The 19,567-nt window shown below is 39.7% G+C and overlaps 1 protein-coding gene across 1 annotated transcript in view; it reads right to left on the reverse strand.

The window, feature by feature from the left end:
- Positions 1–3,105: 3,105 nt before the first annotated feature.
- Positions 3,106–19,567, reverse strand: part of LOC109626171 (neuropeptide Y receptor type 1-like) — a 29,324-nt gene continuing 12,862 nt past the window's right edge. The window contains exons 2-5 of the mRNA XM_020081879.2: positions 12,506–13,118; positions 12,153–12,394; positions 9,090–9,236; positions 3,106–8,916 (exon numbers count right to left, since the gene is read on the reverse strand). Of these exons, the coding sequence (XP_019937438.1) occupies positions 8,472–8,916; positions 9,090–9,236; positions 12,153–12,394; positions 12,506–12,814 (1,143 nt within the window). The 5' untranslated portion in view covers positions 12,815–13,118 and the 3' untranslated portion in view covers positions 3,106–8,471. The remainder of the gene's footprint in view (positions 8,917–9,089; positions 9,237–12,152; positions 12,395–12,505; positions 13,119–19,567) is intronic.

The following is a 19,567-nucleotide window of genomic DNA, read 5'->3' on the forward strand; positions in this document are numbered from 1 at the left end:
CTGAGGAGAGAGGAAGCAGGGATGTTAGATTTTTCTTCTTTTTTTGTCTCTGCTTGTGGCTGAACGCTAAAATGGGAAGCACCGCCGTCTCCTCCCGTCAACTTGTTTCCTTGGTTACCTGTGATAGCACACACACACACACACACACACACACACACGCACACACACACACTTGCTCTTTGTGAAAGTCACACACACTGATTGAGGGAGCATCTCACCAGGCTGAAATGAAAGGTGGATGACCGATTTTAACAAACACCTGGCATATTAGTTTGTTACCCACATACCCCACATTACTGTGTACCTGCTTCAGTGAGCTTCTACAGTCATGAGAGCATGGACAGGGCCCACATGAAGCCCAATATTTAGAAGTGAGGATCATTTACATTTATCAGTGTTTTCATATGCATTGAAATCTGAGTGGAAACGCAGAACATGACATTTTTCTCTGAGGTGTAAATGTTGCTGGCGAACATAAACCTATGACCGAACTAGCGTTTAGAAACTTTCTCACGTCTCAAATAGAACTTTCACATTTCTGTCATCTTTTCCATTGTCTGAGCTTTGATTGCAGCTCTTCTGAAATGAGAGAGAGGGACTATGGACTACTATAAAAATGAACATAGTTATTGACATGTATTCAAATAAATAAATGAATGTGGGTGGGGGTGGGTGAGAAGTGCTCAGTGCTTGATGGGAGTTCCCCCAGCAGTCCTGTTCTACTCTTACAGACTCTTGGAACCACAAGAGAGCCTGTGTTTTGGGAACGAAGTGAACTATTTGGATAGTACGGTGTTATCAACTCTTTGACATATGAAGGGGCTTGATTATTAAGGGCTTTAAATGTGAGGAGCGGGATCTTGAATTCTATTCATTCATTTACAGGGAGCCAATGTAGAGAAGCTAAGACAGGAGTAATATGATCTCTCCTTCTAGTTCCTGTCAGCACTCGTGCTGCAGCATTTTGGACCAACTGGAGACTTTTTACAGTCTTCCTGGGGCATCCTGATAATAAAGAATTACAGTAATCTCGTCTAGAGGTAACGAATGCGTGGACTAGTTTTTCAGCATCCTTCTGAGACAGGATGTTTCAAATTTCCTTAATAAATGGAAGAAAGCTGTCCTAGAGACTTGTTTTATATGTGGGTCAAATGACATGTCCCAAGGTTCCTCACAGTGGAGCTGGAGGCCAAACTAATACCATCCAAGGTAACTATCTGGTCAGACAGGGATTCTCTGAGATGTTTAGGGCCGATTACAACAACCTCAGTTTTGTCTGAATTTTTAGAAGTAAGAAGTTTTGGCTCATCCAGGCCTTGATGTTCTTGAGACATTCTGGAAGTTGAACTAAGTGATTAGATTCATCAGGCTTCATAGAAATGTACAGCTGGGTGTCCTCTGCGTAACAAGGGAAGTGTACATGTTGCTTTCTCATGATGTTGCCTAAGGGGAGCATATAAATTATAAGGTGAAGAGTATCGTCCAAGGACAGAACCTTGTGGAACTCCATGACTAACTTGCTTGTGCATGGAGGGGTCATTGTTGACGTTAACATTATCTATGGTGTCAAATGCTGCACTATGATCCAACAGGACTAGTACAGAGACAAGTCCATCATCTGATGCCATGAAAAGGTCATTAGTGACTTTTAACAGTGCTGTTTCTGTGCTGTGATGGATTCTAAATCTTGACTGAAAGTTTTCCAACAAACCGCTACTATCTGAGTAATCACACAGCTGGTTAGAAACAGCTTTTTCTAGGATTTTGGAAATGAAGGGCAGGTTTGATATGGGTCTATAATTAGCTGAAACCTCTGGATCAAGAGTGGGCTTTTTAAGCAGAGGTTTAGTAACAGCTACCCTAAAAGCTTGTGGTATGTAGCTGGTTAACAGACGTTATGTTAATCTGATTTAATATGGAACTGTCAGTTAGGGGGAAAACTTCCTTAAAAAGTCCAGTTAGGACAGAGTCTAATTGACAAGTTGTTGGTTTACATGATGAAACTAATAAGGTCAGTTCAGGAAGATCAATGGAAGAAAATTGGTTCAAACATAAATCTGGTGCTACAGGTGGTTCTGTGGTTTCTGGACAAGACAATGTATCTGTGCTATTCATGGGGAGGAGGTTGCTGTACTATTAACTAAGTTATCAACTAGTGTGGGGATAAAGTTTTGATAACGTTCCTGTATTGTACTGACACATGGCTGAGAGGTAAGTGTAGAAGGAAGCAGTTCTTTAAATTTATTCACAGTTTTATCAGATAAACACAGACTATAATAGAATTTCTGTCCAGAATCAGTGTAGCCAATAATTCTAAATTCAAATGTAATTAAAAAATGGTCAGACAGAAGAGGGTTTTGGGGAAATATTATTACATTTTCAATGTCTAAGCCCATGTCAGAACAAGATCAAGAGTGTGTTTCAGACAGTGGGTGGGTTTATTGAGTGTAACCAATTGAGTCTATTATTGAGTTGAAAGCTGAACTAGGGCTGTCGTTGGAAATATCTATATGAATGTTGAAGTCACCTACTATAATTGATTATCTGTCCTAAGAACTAGCTCTGATAGAAATTCAGAGAATTCAGATAGAAATTCAGTGTAAGGGGCAGGCGGACGATATATGATAACTAGATGTATTGGTTTATATGATTTCAAGCTTGGATGGATGAGGCTGATTATAAGATTTTCAAAGGAGTTTTGCTCAAGGGTTGATAGATAAGTCCGATTTACTTACTGTAGCAGATCTACTGATGATTCTGTTAAAACATGTTTCTAAAATGTGTTTTACGTCTGATTGTAAACCTGACTATTCTACTCTGTTACTGCATATATGTATATACTTTACTTTATTTTATTTTATTTTATTCTATTTTATTTTATACAATTTCTTATATATTGTTGTTTTTCTACATTGTTGTTTTATGTACATAAGTAGTGCACCAATTACACCAAGGCAATTTCCTGTATGTGCAAACATACCTGGCAAATAAAAGAATTCTGATTCTGATCTGATTCTGATTCTGTTTTCTTTAGTGTTTACAGAATGGATGTGAGTCTTACTGTATAATCATGGTTGTTTGCCTGTAAAGACTGGGAAACAAATTTCACCCTTAATAATTTTCCCTGGATTGATAAATAAAACTTTATATAAATGAGGGTAGTATTTGTCTGTAGGCTCAGTAGATTTTATCAAAACATTTAGAATAAGTGATATGATTGTCAGACATATGCTTGGTACTGTTTATTTGTAAAAAAAAAAAAAAAAAATTACACAAAAACAACAAAACGGATTTCCATGAAACTTGGTGGACCGATGCTGGAAGAACCTGTGAACCGATTCAGATCCGGATCAGGCAAATCCAGGATTTTTTTGACTTTCAGATTACGAGATGGTGTTTCTCAACATTGTCGTTGTTTCCCCAGGGAATAATTAATGAATCTATAAAAGAGAATCAGGCCCCTTTAGAGACACGAGTGTCCCGAATGTTGTCACATGCAGGTTTCTCTGTATTTATGCCTCACAAAATAACCTCACAAAATATGTTTCTATTTTTCTCGAACACGATTAAAATCAGCTTCAGAGAATGTATTCCAATTCAATTGGTACAAACATTCACTTGGATTCAAAGATTTACGGCCACTGTGACCTCACGAAATAGGCATTGCCCTGTGAACACCTGAAGGAAATCCTTTAAACTTTTGCACCAATGTTCATTTAGACCAGTGGTCACCCACCCATCGATTGCGATCTTCTAGTCAATCTCTGCAATCTCACTGTCTTCACTGTTGATCCCCAAACTTTCTGGACTCACTGACTCATTTGCTGCAGATCAGCTGTGTGTCAGTTGTCTGTTGTTCACACAGGCAGTGGAAGCTGCTGGTTCATCTACTGCATTTCCCTTAATACTAGTCATGTAATGGACTAAACTAAATGTCAGGACTCTACGGTATGAAGACTTACATCTTCTGGTCTTGTGAAAAAAATCAAAGCCCTGTTAGAACAAATGAATGGATTCAGAAAGTGAAACTTTGGAGTGGTTTTACTTTGAAACGGGTTCAGGAAGTGTTGAAAATACATATGTTTGTGACAGACAGATAAACTTTGTATTTCACAGCAGAATAAACAGAGAAAATGATCTTTAAACCGAGTTTTAATGTTTATCTGATGAATTCATGTCACAAACATAAGGGTTGCAACGCTTTCTGTATATGTTTTAAAATAAAGGCAGACCAGCCTTTCTGTTGATTGAATCCAATCATTTGTTTAAAAAATGCATTTTATTTTGAAATATTATAATATAGGAGCAGAAGATGCACAGCTTCATCCTGTATAGTACTGGTTTTTATTTGAGTATACAGGACTACTTTTACACAAGGAAATAGTCGTACTTATAGCTGTATTAAGGCAAAGCCTATTTAAACACATTGTGCTGCAGTAGCATATTGTTGAACTGAGAAGCTAAATATTGTGCATTGAACAGATGCTGTAAATATAAATAGATATTAATGTGAATATTGTGCATTGAATAGATAAAGTTGCATAACTGCCTCTCTTAGTGTATATTTATGCTCGTACATTCAGCCTTTAACAGAAATTGCAAATATAATAAATATGAACCTCCTAAGTGGATTTTTTAAACATTTCTACAAATATACATCTCATTCAGAAAACAATTAAGGCTGACTGGCATCAGTAATAGCTACATCACTCGTACACTTTATCATTTTCATAACTCAGCCACTGAAAACAGGAGAGAGTCAATTCAAGTCTAAACTCTCTTTAGAAAGAACACTTGAGTTATATAATACAGTGTTCACTTCAACTGTATTTAAGTCAACTACTGATTAAAACCACTGCACTCACTATGACATGCTTATCAACATTGTTTACAATCATAGGGATAAAATCTGAAAGTTACATATAAAACACATGTATCTCAGCAAGTTGTTTTGAATTCCACAGTTTAAAACATTCTTCAGATTCTTTCAACTTGTCAGGTTTGAGTTCATTAAAGGTTCAGTGTGTAGAATTTTGTGATATCTACTGTTGAAATTGCATGTTGAAGCTGAACACCCCTCACCTCACCCTCCCCTTCCAAACATGAACAAGAACCTGTGGTAGCTTCAGTTGTCATAAAAACTCAAAAGGTGTTTAGTTTGTCCAGTCTGGACTAATGTAAAAAACATGGTGGCCTCCATAGAGAGGGTCCCCTCCATGTAAATATAAAGTATTTAAATATAAAGGGTCTTTTTTAGGGTAAAGAAAATTACAATTAATACAATTTAGATGAAATGAACTAGTGAAAACATCATGAGGATTATTTTACATTAAATATCTGCCAATGGATCCCTTTTACCTAAATATTACACACTGGACCTTTAAGTGAGTTTTCTTCTTTATTTCTGTCTCACCTCTTTCATCCACCTTTTCTATATTTTTATACAATTGACCTTTTGATAATCCCAACTCACAAACAACGAAATGTCCAAATGTCCAAAAAAAGTTTAGTTTCTGTTTGAAACAATGCACGACTGTTATACCACGACTTATATCAGGTCTGTATGTGAAGAGTTTGGAAGGTTGTACATTATCATCCCCTTTTCAAAAGGAGGAGCAAAAAGGTATATGATGAATTATTCTCTTTATATCTGCTTATGTTTACAGTGAAAATGTTAGCATACCTACTCACCTACTTAGTATTAGCTCCAAGGTTAAGTTAACATTTCATTGGCTAGCTACATTATTATGTGTGGTTACAGATCACAAATACTGTGTAAGCCCTTACACCAGAGTTTAGAATAACATAAACAGCTCGAATCTGTAATCTCCCACAATCTGCCATTTCAGCCTACAAAATTGATTCTTCTACTTCTGGCTGACATCATGGAACCACTGCCTCCAGAACAGCTATGCATTTCATTCTCAAATGATGGCAACCTTGCATTTGCGAGGGTTGCAACTCTACAATATTATAGCGGTATGTTCCCATAGATCGGGAATAGTGATGTCATGTCACATGACATGGCCAACCAGAGCCCAAATCCCTTACTGCACGCAAAGCACATCATGGCAGAGACAGCGACGATGTTTAGCTATATTGTAATTTTCATAATGTTACTAGTGATGAATTATATTGGAGATTTATTTCAAGACAATTTCACATGAATTCATATAAATATGAATACTTATAACAACATTATGATCTTATTGGATTCTTGATTTTGTCATTTGCCAATTTCCTTTGTTACTGAGCAATAAGTAATTAAACAAGTCAAACTTTTACATACACCATCTATTGTGATGACCTAGTATGGATCATCAGTCCTTTGTATACACAACTGTTGTACTGTAGTACATAATGTAAATACATTTCATTTGTCTAATATTTATATCGCTCTAAAATTCATACAAACAGGTAGCCAATATAGATAAACAGGTAGAGTCAAATAGAAAGAAGAACAATAAGTTGAGACAGCACACTGCATCTGCTGGGCTTCCAACTCCCCTGAGCGGACCGCGTAACGGCGCTATCAGGAAAAAAATGAAGGGAGTCAGAATCTGCTTCTACATTAACGAAGGTTGGTGTGCAGATGTCACAGTGGAAAAGAAATCATGCAGTCCTCACCTAGAAAACGTCTATGTGCCTTGAGATAATGTATATTATGATTTGGTGCTATACAAATAAAATTGAATTGAATAGTGTCAGATGTAGCTGGTTTGTATAAGAATGTCGGATCCCACAGACAGTGACAGCTATGTAATATCAGGAAAATCATATTAACAGAGCAAGCAAAGTATACTATAGTGACCACAAGAACAGGGAAAGTACAAAGGAGATGGCAACTGTGAGAAATATACAAACTGGCTGGGTGGTCATGAGACATCACTACTCACAAGCCATTGGACCTTACATCTACCATACCACAATTCATGGCAACAATGGCTGCTAGTTATGGGACCGTCAGTGAGAATGATCCGCATGTGCACTATTTAATCTGACTTGTTTGCAGTGCCACATTTAAATTTGCCTGGTTTCATTCTTTTGTTTGAGTTGAATCAGGTTCAGTGTTCAGTACATGCGTCAGGACATTGCCACAGGGGAAGGCAGAGCTCAAGACTCCTCTCTAGCAACGATGTCAAGTATTTCCCAATCTGCAATCAAAGCAAACTGGGCTGTTGGCAGAGATAGAGCAGAGACACCTCTGCCTCTTGTTTCTTTGTCTTCCTGACACTGATCCCTGCATGGACTGAGAAGAGAGCGGACGCAGATAACTGTGGACCTGGAGCATTCTGGTGGATTAGGAAAGTAAACCTCTTTGTTTTAAAAACACTGGGTCTTGCCTGTTTTTTTTTTTTTTACATAACTGATTTTTACTAAAGGAGGAAAATGCTGCTATACACCTGAACTTGTCTCGGTGGGTTCCATTTTCCCTCTTTAAGACAAACCATTAGAGGCAAATGCACTGAAAGTCAATTAACCATCTTGTTTCCTTGTGCCTAGTCTGCACCAGCTGGACCACAGTTTGAGCTGACCCCACCTCCATTGATGAAAATTAAAAAGAGATAAATAAATGAACCAACAATTCTATCTGGTTTGTTGTGACACTCAAAGACTCTCCCGCTTTTATTTACAGCCAGTAGGTATTGATTTGAGTTTTTTTAATCAAATGTGATCGACTCGACACCATCTCAGGTACATCCACCGCCACCGAGTTACTTCCGCTGCAACTTGACTGGCAAAGATACGGCTTCAGGTGGAACTGCTGCAAATTCAATAATTTCTTTATAAACACACCCTTTCACAAGGTGTTCGCTCAAAGAAAAAAAGGGAGCTCGGGCCGGACCGACTCGATTAACAGATTCAGCAGCTGTCAAGTGATCGAGGACGAGCTTCCACCCGGGGCTTCTCCAGCTCTTGCTATGAGAAACATGAAAGTTCCCACAGTCACTTAGACACAAGGAGGCTAGATTTTTGCAGCAGGCTTAGCATTGCTCAGCAGCTGGATGACGGCTACAACATTGGCATATTGTGTGTTGTGTTGTTTTTATTGAGTCTGGTTTCAGTTTGTTTGCCCCCCCCCAACACTTCATCCCCCCGTTAAATTTTGTTACCAGCTGCCACTGCAACATTAACTAAGTGAGCAGACATAGCAAGTGGTCAATTGTAACAACTCTGCTGTTTTCTCAACATTCTCCATTTCTTTGAATCCATTCACAACATTTCTGTCTCATAGTCTGGAATATAAAGCTCCGTCAACTAATGACTTTGTCCTTTCCTGTCTACAAACAGTCAGCCTGAGTAAATAAGCTGTGCAGCTCTCTCAGGAAAGTTATGAATATGAAGTGAAGTTGTATTTGATAGATCTCAGAAAGCTGCTTGGGAAATGATTGTTATCCACTGTTCAGGTTTCAGTTACTCTCAAGCCATTTTCTTCCCAGCTACTCAGAGCTTGACAGTTCTCATTATTATTAGGTGTTAGCTGGTATTGTTTTGGCTGGAATTGCTGAGCTGATCTCAGGTCTCGGGGAAGACTCTGATCCCATCCTGTTGAGGGAGGTAGCTTTCGTCAAGCCCTCACTGCCCACAGTGGAGAGAGGGAAGCTCTCGTAGCTTTCTGCTGCCTGGCTGCCACACTGGCAGCGCTGCAGTGTTGACTTCAGCTCCCTCTGGAAGTTGCTGTTGAGGAAGCCGTACACCACAGGGTTAATGCAAGTGGAGGTCATCGCTGTTAGGTGGCAAGCAGAGAAAACAGCATCATGCTGGCAGTCGGGTAGGGCCTGGTGGTGCCAGTCAAACACTGTGTTGAAGACATTCAGAGGCAGCCAGCACAAAGCGAAGGCTATGACGATGGCTAAGAGCATAACGTTTATCCTCTGGGCTCCCCGTGTCCTCCTACTGCGCTCCAGCATGTCCCTGCACAAAACAGCATGATGCCTATTTTCATACAATCCACTGTGAAATATCATATCTCACCTAAGGCAGAATTATGACAATGTAATACATAAACATAGCACCCAAAAAATGTTATCTTGATAGAATGACACAAAGATGCTCTCACACTATGAGAGAAAGTAAAGCTGCTTGACCTGCGTCGTTTCAGGCGTAGGAAGATCCTGAGGTAGCAGAGGAGCACCAGCAGAAGTGGCAGGCAGTATTGGAAGAGCAGCAGCGAGGTTGTGTAGGCAAGACGATGCTTATCTGACGGCCAGAGCTCCATACAGATCAGATGGTCCCTTAGACACGGAGGAATTTGCATATGGAAAGAGTCAAGACAATAAAAAGAGAATAAGCTCTTACAACCTCTTATTGATAACTTCTTTGGTCACTCGTTCTGAAAAAATATTTCTCATCCATATTACAAAAGTTGATTTATTTGAATTTAAATGTATTAACAAGTCAAAAGCTACAGCCTTTAATACAATGTTTATGAGCTTGTCAGATTGCACACACCTACATTGTAATAAATTTCCTCCATGCCATCTTAATGTCCTTATTCTTATCTACAGTAACTTTTCCAACTGTAATCTGTGCTATCTGAACATTATCTACACTGTCTAGTGCTGTATATCCTGCTGCCTTAGTCAGACAGATTTAATAACTTTAAAAAAGGACAAAATAATTTGCTTTCCAAGACAAAACTAAAGTATTGACTATTATGTGAATTTATAAGCTAACACCCTGCACTAATGCAGCAAACTCTAGCACAGAGGTCCAGTTAGAGAGAATTTCCTTAAGCAAAGGTCCTAAAAATCATAATGTCTAACATGTGTTATCATTCAGTGCCATTTTGAAATAGCCTAGTAGATGTATTAACATCTGTATGCAGTCAAAACTGACCCTATAATAACAGAAGTACAATCCATAGTATTTCAACAATGTTTATTACAAATTTTCCCATTGAACTGGAGGGTACTCTAATAATAAAATAATAATAATAATATAAAAATACTAATGTTCTTTTCTTGTTTCAAGCAAAATAAGTTTTGCATTTAAGAGCTTTTGAATATATATGCTTATAAATAAATAAAGTGCTTTCTTAACTACATTTCACATATAAGCAATATCATCAATTATTAACAACTAAACAGCTTTAACACCTCCTTTTACTCTTTTCCCCCCACTTTCCCCACCCCACTTTCTCTTGTTCCGTGACAGAAGTAAGCTCTTCCATATGCTGCCAGGATTTACTACTGTAAAGACGGAAAGCAAAAATAGAAATAATAGGTCTGGGTCCGTATAGAACAGGTCCCAGATCCAGACTGTGGTCCACCTATTGTTGACCTATGCTCTAGCACTAGAAAACAAGCCAGCAAACAATATGAACACTTTCAGTCAACCATGATCTGCTGAGCAAATGAGGACTGTTACAGACGATAGTGGCATATAGTGATTCACATGAGACCAGTTTGTTAACAGCAAGACTAAAACTAGTGCCCATGTTCAATTTTTAGATAAAGTTTAAAATCAAGAATCAATTCTAAATTGAGTTCATGGTGTAGTCATGGTATGACATATTTAAGGTATAAATGGCAGAATGAGTTTTTACATTGATCAATGATTACACAGACGCATCTGAAATGAAGCCAAACGGAAGCTTTATATATGGAATATGTCTGAATATTTTAAGGTGAAGACAGTCGTGCTTCGTACCCCATGTCTAAAAATGGCTTTAGCGGGATTAAAGAATCTGCTGTAATCAGATATTGTTGAGCAGCCGAATCTCAAGTCAAGGTTCCCACTGCCTGACAAACAACTCTGCAGTCACAGACTCATTTCCTATCGGTTGCTGTGATGTGAAAAATACTCAGCGGTGCGACGACGATTTAATTCTCTTTATCCGAGTGCTCAGAAGCTTTAGCAGCATTAAACATGTAAATACCATGGACATACACTTATGTCAGTGTATTTTTCAGAGTATGAAAAGGATTTTATAGCTTTGTATGCCACTCCTGATTTCACTTTCTTTTCATTAATGCTGTTGCTTTTCTTATTTAGCATTATGGTTGCCCAGTTGATGCTTATGGAATATTATGTCACTGCCTTTATTATTATTTATTTTCAATAGCTGTAACATTTCACTTTGCAGAACAATGCAACATTTCCAGTTTAATGTTTTATGGGTGTGCAGACATCATTTACCTTATATATTTAAGTCTGTTTAAAAGCTAAATTTTTATCATCAGATCCATTAAAATTAACAATGCCTTTCAGTTTGAGTGTTTTTTTTTAGAATTAGGGACAGGACAAACAACACGAGTTCTTGGCTGGAATCAAACTGTGAATATTACGGTTATATGGTATTCATCCTCATCATTTGGCTACTAACACACCCATGGCCACCCTTTTGAGAAAATAAGGGATGTATATATTTTGAGATTCAGTACAACTTCTTGTATTGTTTAAGATCTCAAGTCTGTATGCATGTGGCTCCAAGAAACTATAGCTCCACAAAAGGCCTTTCATTTGCTTATAGTGGCAATCTGAGCAGGCAGAAATGGAATTTGATGCAAAACAAGCACTAAAGTTGCACTGTGCTCCCTAACTGTCATAAATGCGTCATTGTGCAAAAAGAATAAAATTAGGAAATTAGTGCATTAGTCCTGCTGGTCGGCCCCCCTGGAGGTTCGCCGTCTTTCCGTTGACTGACCTCAATAATTCATCTTATAAAGCGCAGTCACAACAGAAAGTATCACTGTGAAATTTGTTGATATTAAATATTTTCTTGAAGGGGCTTGGCGATGGTACTAAAAGAAAATAGTTGGCAAAGCAATGCAGCTGACGAACTTGTGCTACTATCACAACAGCTCTCCGAGGTTCTTTCTATCTTCTCTGTGTTGACCTGTTTACTCTTTCCTCCCATTTGGATCTCAGGATTGTTCACCATTTCATTTTAGACCTTACTGGACTAATAAGCTTTGAAACAAGCCAGTGAAGTCAGTCAATAAGTAAAAGTGGATGGTGCAACAAAAGTTATGGTCAGCACTGTCATTGATGCAAATCTGCAAGGCTCAAAGTTGACCTTGATGAAAAAGTCATGGATATACTTTGCCCCATTAATGTAGCACCGTATGTTTGTGTTTCGAGCTTGAGGACACTGTAATATGTAGAATCACAATGCTCACACCTGTACACCAAATATTCCATCTCACCTGAAGGGATTGGCAGGCAGGCTGATGTTCTGGAAGGGGTTATTAGTGAGAATGTTGAAGGAGAGGAAGGGCAGAGAGATGAAGCAGGCAACCAGCCATGTAAGCCCCACAGCCAGGTAGGAGTGGCCAGCGGCGGGGGACCAGCCGGTGGGATGGAGTATCAGCTGGTGACGCTCCAGAGCAATCAGCACCAAGGAGAAGATAGAAACTGTCACTGACATGCACTGAACAAAGGGAGTCACCTAGACAGATAAAAGCAGACACGATTTTACCAGATTTGCAAGTTTTTAAAATATGAAAATGCTTAATCACTATATTAACGATGTGTATATGTATGTGTGTGGTACACTGACCTTACACAGGGCCTCTCCCAGTACCCAGCGGTCCATCAATGTGTATATGACGGTAACAGGCAGACACACCACACACATCAGGATGTCGGAGCATGACAGGTTGGCGATCAGGATATTGGTAACGTTGCGCAACTCCTGTTGCCGAGCAATTATAAACACCAGGCCTGCGTTACCTAACAATCCGATTGCTATGACAGCGCTGTACGCCACGATCAAAAAAGTTGCCCCGCCCACCGAGGGTTGGCACTGAGAGGTGTCTGCCCAATCCGAGGCCTCCCAGACCCCAGGGAGGCTGCTGTCATTGAACATGGCGGAGAGAGGAGAGGGAAGGGAGGGGGTGATGTGAGAGGGGTACAGTGTGTCGGTGGTCAGGGTTCAACTGGAGAAGAAATGCAGAGGCTGCTCTTATGTCTGTTCAAACACAGTTTAGAGCCAGACAGGATGATGGAGGCAGAGGACAGGGGGGACACTGCAGGTGATCTATTGTATTCAGTGTTCTGTTGCTGGAGTTGGGAGATTGTGACTGAGGAAAGGAGTGATTCAAATATAGATGCTGTCCCCTTTTTACTCCACTGTCAGCATCTCAGTGGAACAGCTCAGCATCAAGATTTCTCTGTAAAACACAGAAAACATGAGAATAACGAAAGAGGTGAGTATCTCTCATTGGACAACTGAGGTGGCTCTTGTCAAGTAGCAGACCTCTCAATATTCCACCTTCGCTTAGGTGGAATATTGATATATATATATATATATATTCATATATATGCCTAAAACGAAACTCACACAGACATTAAGAATACAATCATGCAATCATGCAGAGCATTTCTCATATAAAAACAATTACGCAGAGGTAGGTTCATGATATTACAGACATATGCAGAGTCTCTCTTTAGCTTTCTTGTGACTTAAAGTGCTCCAGAGCACTTGTGAAGAGACAATTTTGTATACAGGTGTGGCTGGTAAGGGTGATGTAGAGATCCAACGTTCAGGGGCCTGTACACAAAGCAGGATCTGTGAGCATCAGTAACTTTAGGTTTAGCTTTGGGCTGACTCACCTTGGTAACTGACACTACTACTGACCAATCAGATCACTGTAAGCCAGCGTCATCTGATCATGACAGGGACACAACAGCAGATATTTTGAGTGAACAGTGGAATGTGTACTGTTCCAGAAACAGCCATAGCCTCTAATGTGTTTTATTAGAAAAATGATCACACTGTTTAATGTTTCCCACAATTATAAACAAACTTTTCAGTCAGACTGAGCTAATTGCACATTAATTAGGTCTCTTCCATCCTCCCTGCTTTGGCAGCAGAAACAGTCTGACATCATTTGAAGTGTTTATGCCTCGGCACTGACGACAGCCAGGGGCAAGATAGATTATGTTTTTTGGTTGTCTGTCCATCTGTCCCATTCCTAAGAGTGCACTATCTCAACAACGCCTGTTTATTCTATCCTCAGGAAGTGTTAGTTACACTCAGTTCTATCAATATCCATCTTAGCCTTCACTTCAAGGGTACTGAACTTAATAATAACGCATCCTGGAAGGTGTCAGTGTTTTCACTTCATGTTTAAACAGTGTTTTTTGTTATTACGTTTTGAATTCATGTTTTAAGTTTGTCCTGTATTCCCCTCTGTGTCCCTCGCTGGTGTCCCACTCTGCTCCTTTCTGTGTATTACTCTCTGCGTCCCTCTCTGTGTCCCTCCCCTGTGTTCCCCTCTTTGACCCTCGCTATGTTGCTCTCTGTGTTCCTCTCATGTTCCCTTCTGCGTTCCTCTGCATTCCACCCTGTGTTTCTCCTGTGTGCCCTCCTGTGTTCATCTCAGTGTTCCTCTGTTTCCTGTTTTATTTTGTACTCCCTGCTCCTGGTGTGTTTTCCCCATTAGACTTCCTGCCCTCGTCATGCGTCAGTAAGTGTTTCATGTCTTTCCCTGTGTTCCATGACTATTTCTAATGCCATCTGTAACCAAACTAACTCCTTCGACTTTAAAATTCACATTTCTATTATATTATAATAGGTTTGTAGGTCAACATTTTCAATTAGAGCAGAAAAACACAATGTTTGACACTTGTGCTGCTGTGTATTTGAAAGACTAACAACAGACCACCCTCCATGTATCACTATGAGAACAGCTCCAACATGTGGCGAAATACCAACTCTGACAATTGACTTGCTCAAGTGGAATCTGTGTGAGATTTGAAGGTATTGCATGTTTTGTCTTTCGGCATGTGTGTAAGTCAAAATGATTGTTGTGGTAAATTGTTGTCATCACCTTCTGCATTTTTAAGCAATGAAGAGAGTAAGATGAGGGTGCTGCAAAAAAAATGTTTCTGGTTAGTGTGAGTGTTCTGGCTGCAGAGATATAAATAACTTCAGTGTTTTCTGACTGTGAAGCTGGCATTCAGAACGTATTGCTATTTAATCCCATTTGGATTAAACTTCATCATGGTTTAATTTATGCTGAAAAAATAGAGTAAGTGCGCAGTCACAGAGGCATCACTGAAGTTACATTTTAATGCTGGGAATGAAGCTTTGGCAGAGGCCTAATAATTTCTATTATCAGAGGGCTTCAGTTGGTTATGTAGTTTTAATACTGATTTTAGATATTTGTCGTGGACCCATGAAGTACAGCATAGCAGAGAGGGACCAGTCCATGGGTGAAATGATCCTTGAGGTTATATGTCGGTTAGGATTTAAAGTGTCTTAGCAGCTCTCAGGGGAATACTTTCACACAATGAATGTAGAGCTTCGACGGGTGAGACAGCGACTCTGGCAAAAAAAAAAGGGCAAAGTCAAGGACGACATGGCACAAAGAGCAGGGAAATCTCTGCTCGTGTGCTTGTCACATTGATGCAGATGGCCCATTCACACTTCTTTCCCTGATTGAATATGACTGTCACCTTCCAACACACAAGACAGACAGTTATTTGCCTGAAACACAGAATGAGAACAGAGCTGCACCTTTTCATGAATTAATGAACCACATTTTGACAAGTACTGTGTCGAGATTTGCTGAAAATTGTTGAAAGATTCAGTCCTGAGAGCAAGATGGAAGAACGTCTTTTAAAATATGGATTTCAATTGGAACAGGTGTAATATACTAATTTCATAGTCCTTTTACATCTCCATCAATCACTGGTGACAGCAGTTTGGATACCATGCAAAAACCGTGAGAGTATACACAACCTAATTTCTTTAACAAGCAGAACAGCAGCAATACTAGACACACACACACACACACACACATCTCTTTTTTTCTGCCTTATGCAATCCCACACAGCAGAAGACAGGCTGCTGGAGATCAAACAAGATACTCGTCAAAGCCTCACCCTCTCTACTTACAACAATCCCCACCTCATCTGATGCTACTTCAAAGTTTCCCCAGTCACAGTCTTATCTAAATATGGTCTGCCGGCAGCCTGATCTGGTTTTTAAAAATCAGACTGTAATGATAATCCCACAAAAAGAAGCACTTGTATCGAGCTGATCTTGATCTCACGGCTACATTTCATATGCAGCTGCAAGATTTACATCTGGTATTATTACAAATGCCAAAGCCTCTCACTCCAATCTCTTGCTCCCTGACAAGTCTGGAATTTGTCAAAAGATAAAATAATGCTGCTTTGATACTCATATGAAATTGATAGAATCAGGGAGATTGTTACATTTCTAAAGGCAAGGTGCTAATCTGTGCTCAGTTCCACCAACGGCTAAGAGATAAACATAATTAGCATGCAAATGGATGTGGGATGTACAGGGATTTTTATTATTTTTTAGGGAGAAAAGGAATCTCTCTTTTCCCTCTGAGAACACACCTTTCATGTGGAACCCTGTGTTCATCTCCTTAAAGTCTCATGAATCAGATCAGTTTCTAATCATCATCATCTCAGCGCCTCGCTCCGAGTAAGTTGCCATGACGCCGTGATAAACGAAGACCACAATCCCTCTGATTATGAAGGGAGGAGGGTGTGATGATTAATGATGGATCCTTCCAATGCTACATCATGTGCCACCAACATGTGTCATGTTAGCAGCTCACACACAGAGACATCACAGTGAGGTAATAGATTTATCCCAACATCAGCTTAAGCCCTCCAGAATCTTTAATAGATCTTCCAGAGCCCAACAAGGGAGTGTGTTAATGCCAGCAGTGCTGATGTAGGGGAATCTGCTCAGCCGTTCATCCAGACATCACGGACTAAAGCCAGGTAACCTCTGCCCAGTCCTGCCAGGGGGCTAACAGTCCATTATGTGCCCTTTGCTCCCTGTTATAATCCTATAATAACAAAAACTATATTCAAATATATAAAGGAGGACAAATGTAGGGTGTTAGAAAGAGAGGAGGATAAGAGGAGAAGTATAAATGAATCCTCTTTAATACTTTGATATTGTCTGTGGTCCTCATCTCCATGGTTAATTTACAGAGCATTAAGGCGCAGCTTTAGGTAAATTGTCAATTAAAGTGGCTGATTACATGTAAAAGAGAGGGAGAGTTATCAACACACAGATCTGATGCAACTGTAGTCGTTTCATATTCATAACACAAATGTTTATTTATGAGCAATGTTCCTAATAGGCCCCAAAGACCAGGGAGAGACAGCATGAGAGAGGATGTGAGGCTCCATTTATTTACTCTGTTGTTGCATAGAGCAGTGTGTTAGTACTCATGCTTGGCCTTGGCACCTTTCCCCCTATCTTTTACTCTTGCATGAGTCTTTCCCTTCCTCATGAAGAGAGTGGCAATAAGTAGATAAATAAGTAGACAGATGCTGCCAAATATTAAAAAGCCGTTCATACATATAACATTTGTGACAGTAACTTTCAGTCTGTGATTAGTGAGCCAAATAAGAACATGCTGCAAGAATGAACTCACTTATGTTTCATGTGTGATCACAGGTTGCATCCAGGTACTCTGACATTTTGAGTTAAGCGTTACCCTTCTCTTGGCTCACCCCACTATCCCCCGGATTTACATACACTGGATGCACATGCAAGTTAGTCATGGGGTTCCACTAGGTTCTGTCCTTGGACTGACACTCTTCACCTCTTTTCCGACCCCTCTCTCATCTCCTTCCCCCGTTTTCTTTGCTCACCCAAACCGGTCGAGGCAGATAACCGCCCACATTGAGTCTGGTTCTAGAGGTTTCTCTCTGTTAATGAGGGAGTTTTTCCTCCACAGTCGCCAAAGTGCTGCTCATTGTGGGAACTGTTGGGTTTCTTTATATTTTGATTTTAAAGTCCTGACCTTCTATGTAAAGTGCCTTGAGATAATGTATATTATGATTTGGCGCTATACAAATAAAATTGAATTGAATTGAAATTGAAATATGCTCCCCTAAGGCAACATCATCAGAAAGCACCATGTACACTTCCCTTGTTACACAGAGGACACCCAGCTGTACATATCTATGAAGCCTGATGAATCTAATCACTTAGTTCAACTTCAGGAATGTTTCAAGAACATCAAGGCCTGGATGAGCCAAAACTTCTTACTTCTAAAAATTCAGACAAAACTGAGGTTGTTGTAATCGGCCCTAAACATCTCAGAGAATCACTGTCTGACCAGATAGTTACCTTGGATGGTGTCAGCTTGGCCTCCAGCTCCACTGTGAGGAACCTTGGAGTTATGTTTGACCAGGACATGTCATTTGACCAACATATAAAACAAGTCTCTAGGACAGCTTTCTTCCACCTGCGATATATTAAGAACATTAGAAACATCCAGTCTCAGAAGGATGCTGAAAAACTAGTTAGTTAATTAATTAACTATTAATTATTATATAAATTGTTGCTGTTATCAATAATATCAATAACTCTTTACACTGTTATTGTTTACATTTGAACTAGTCAGATCTGATACCTGATGCTGCTCAAGTGTTCCCGGTCTCTCTCGCCTCTCTCTCTCCCCCTCCCCACTTTCTCTCTCTCTTCTCTCCCCTCTTTTCCACCCATCTCTCCTCTCCTCCCCATTTTTCTCTGCTCACCCCAACCAGTCAAGGCAGATGACCGCCCACATTGAGCCTGGTTCTGCTAGAGGTTTCTCCCTGTTACATAACAAATACATGTATGGTATATCTGATTCACCATCCAAGGTGTGTACTTATTTTACTTGTAAGTTTAACCTAAAAGTGATCCAACATTAAGAGTCAGAGGATCACCAAAGTTGATAGGATGTATCCACTGCAAACATACACAAAGATGTTCCACTGAAAATACAATATTTCAGTAGCTGGCTAAAAATTGATCAGTGCAACTTTGCAACTTTTAGTGTCCAGCATGCACTATGCAAAAAGGTGGAAGGAAAACCGACGGAACAACTACAACAGAAATAAAACACAGGAAGACGGACACATTAACCTTAAACCTTTCCAGTTCAGCTGGAGTGTGTGGAAATGTGGAAGGAGACCATGTAAACCCAAGTAAGGACCACACCTGGAATCAGATGCTGAGCAGGAATGAGTCCGTTTAGCCCATAGACTGTATATAAAGGGTTTAGCCCCAAGCAAATCCTTGGCCATAGCAAAATACATGCTTGATTTCTTTTGTGCCAATGATGCACCAGCCATAGGCCACTCATACCACAAACACATGATTAGAATCTAATAGAGACAAGCGAGAGTAAGTCTGAGCAGAACATATTGTTAGCAGACAGGCATACACTGGCATCATTCTCTCTAAGAAACACTATGCCTCAGTGACTGTGTATTCAGTTTTGATACCGACTGCAGATTACTACCTGATGCAGATCTCACCACACAATAGATGTTTTTCTATGTTTCATTCTTGCACGATTTTCTCAAGAATTTCTGTGTGTGTGAAGAGTTTATAACTCTGATAAAAATCGAGATACAAAATCCTTTATTGTCATATGCACAATAAAAACAGGGATTCAACCATACAAGGAAACTCTTACTTAGCTATACAAAGCTGTATCTGCAGATACATACATACATACATATACTTGTGTGGATATACGTGTATTTTGTGCAAAGAGCAGCAACAGCAGTGAACATTATTGCAACAGGTCATAGAGTGCATTGTGCATTATTGTGTGTGTTT

Source organism: Paralichthys olivaceus, chromosome 18 (genome assembly GCF_024713975.1).
Source record: "Paralichthys olivaceus isolate ysfri-2021 chromosome 18, ASM2471397v2, whole genome shotgun sequence".
Lineage (NCBI taxonomy): Eukaryota > Metazoa > Chordata > Actinopteri > Pleuronectiformes > Paralichthyidae > Paralichthys > Paralichthys olivaceus.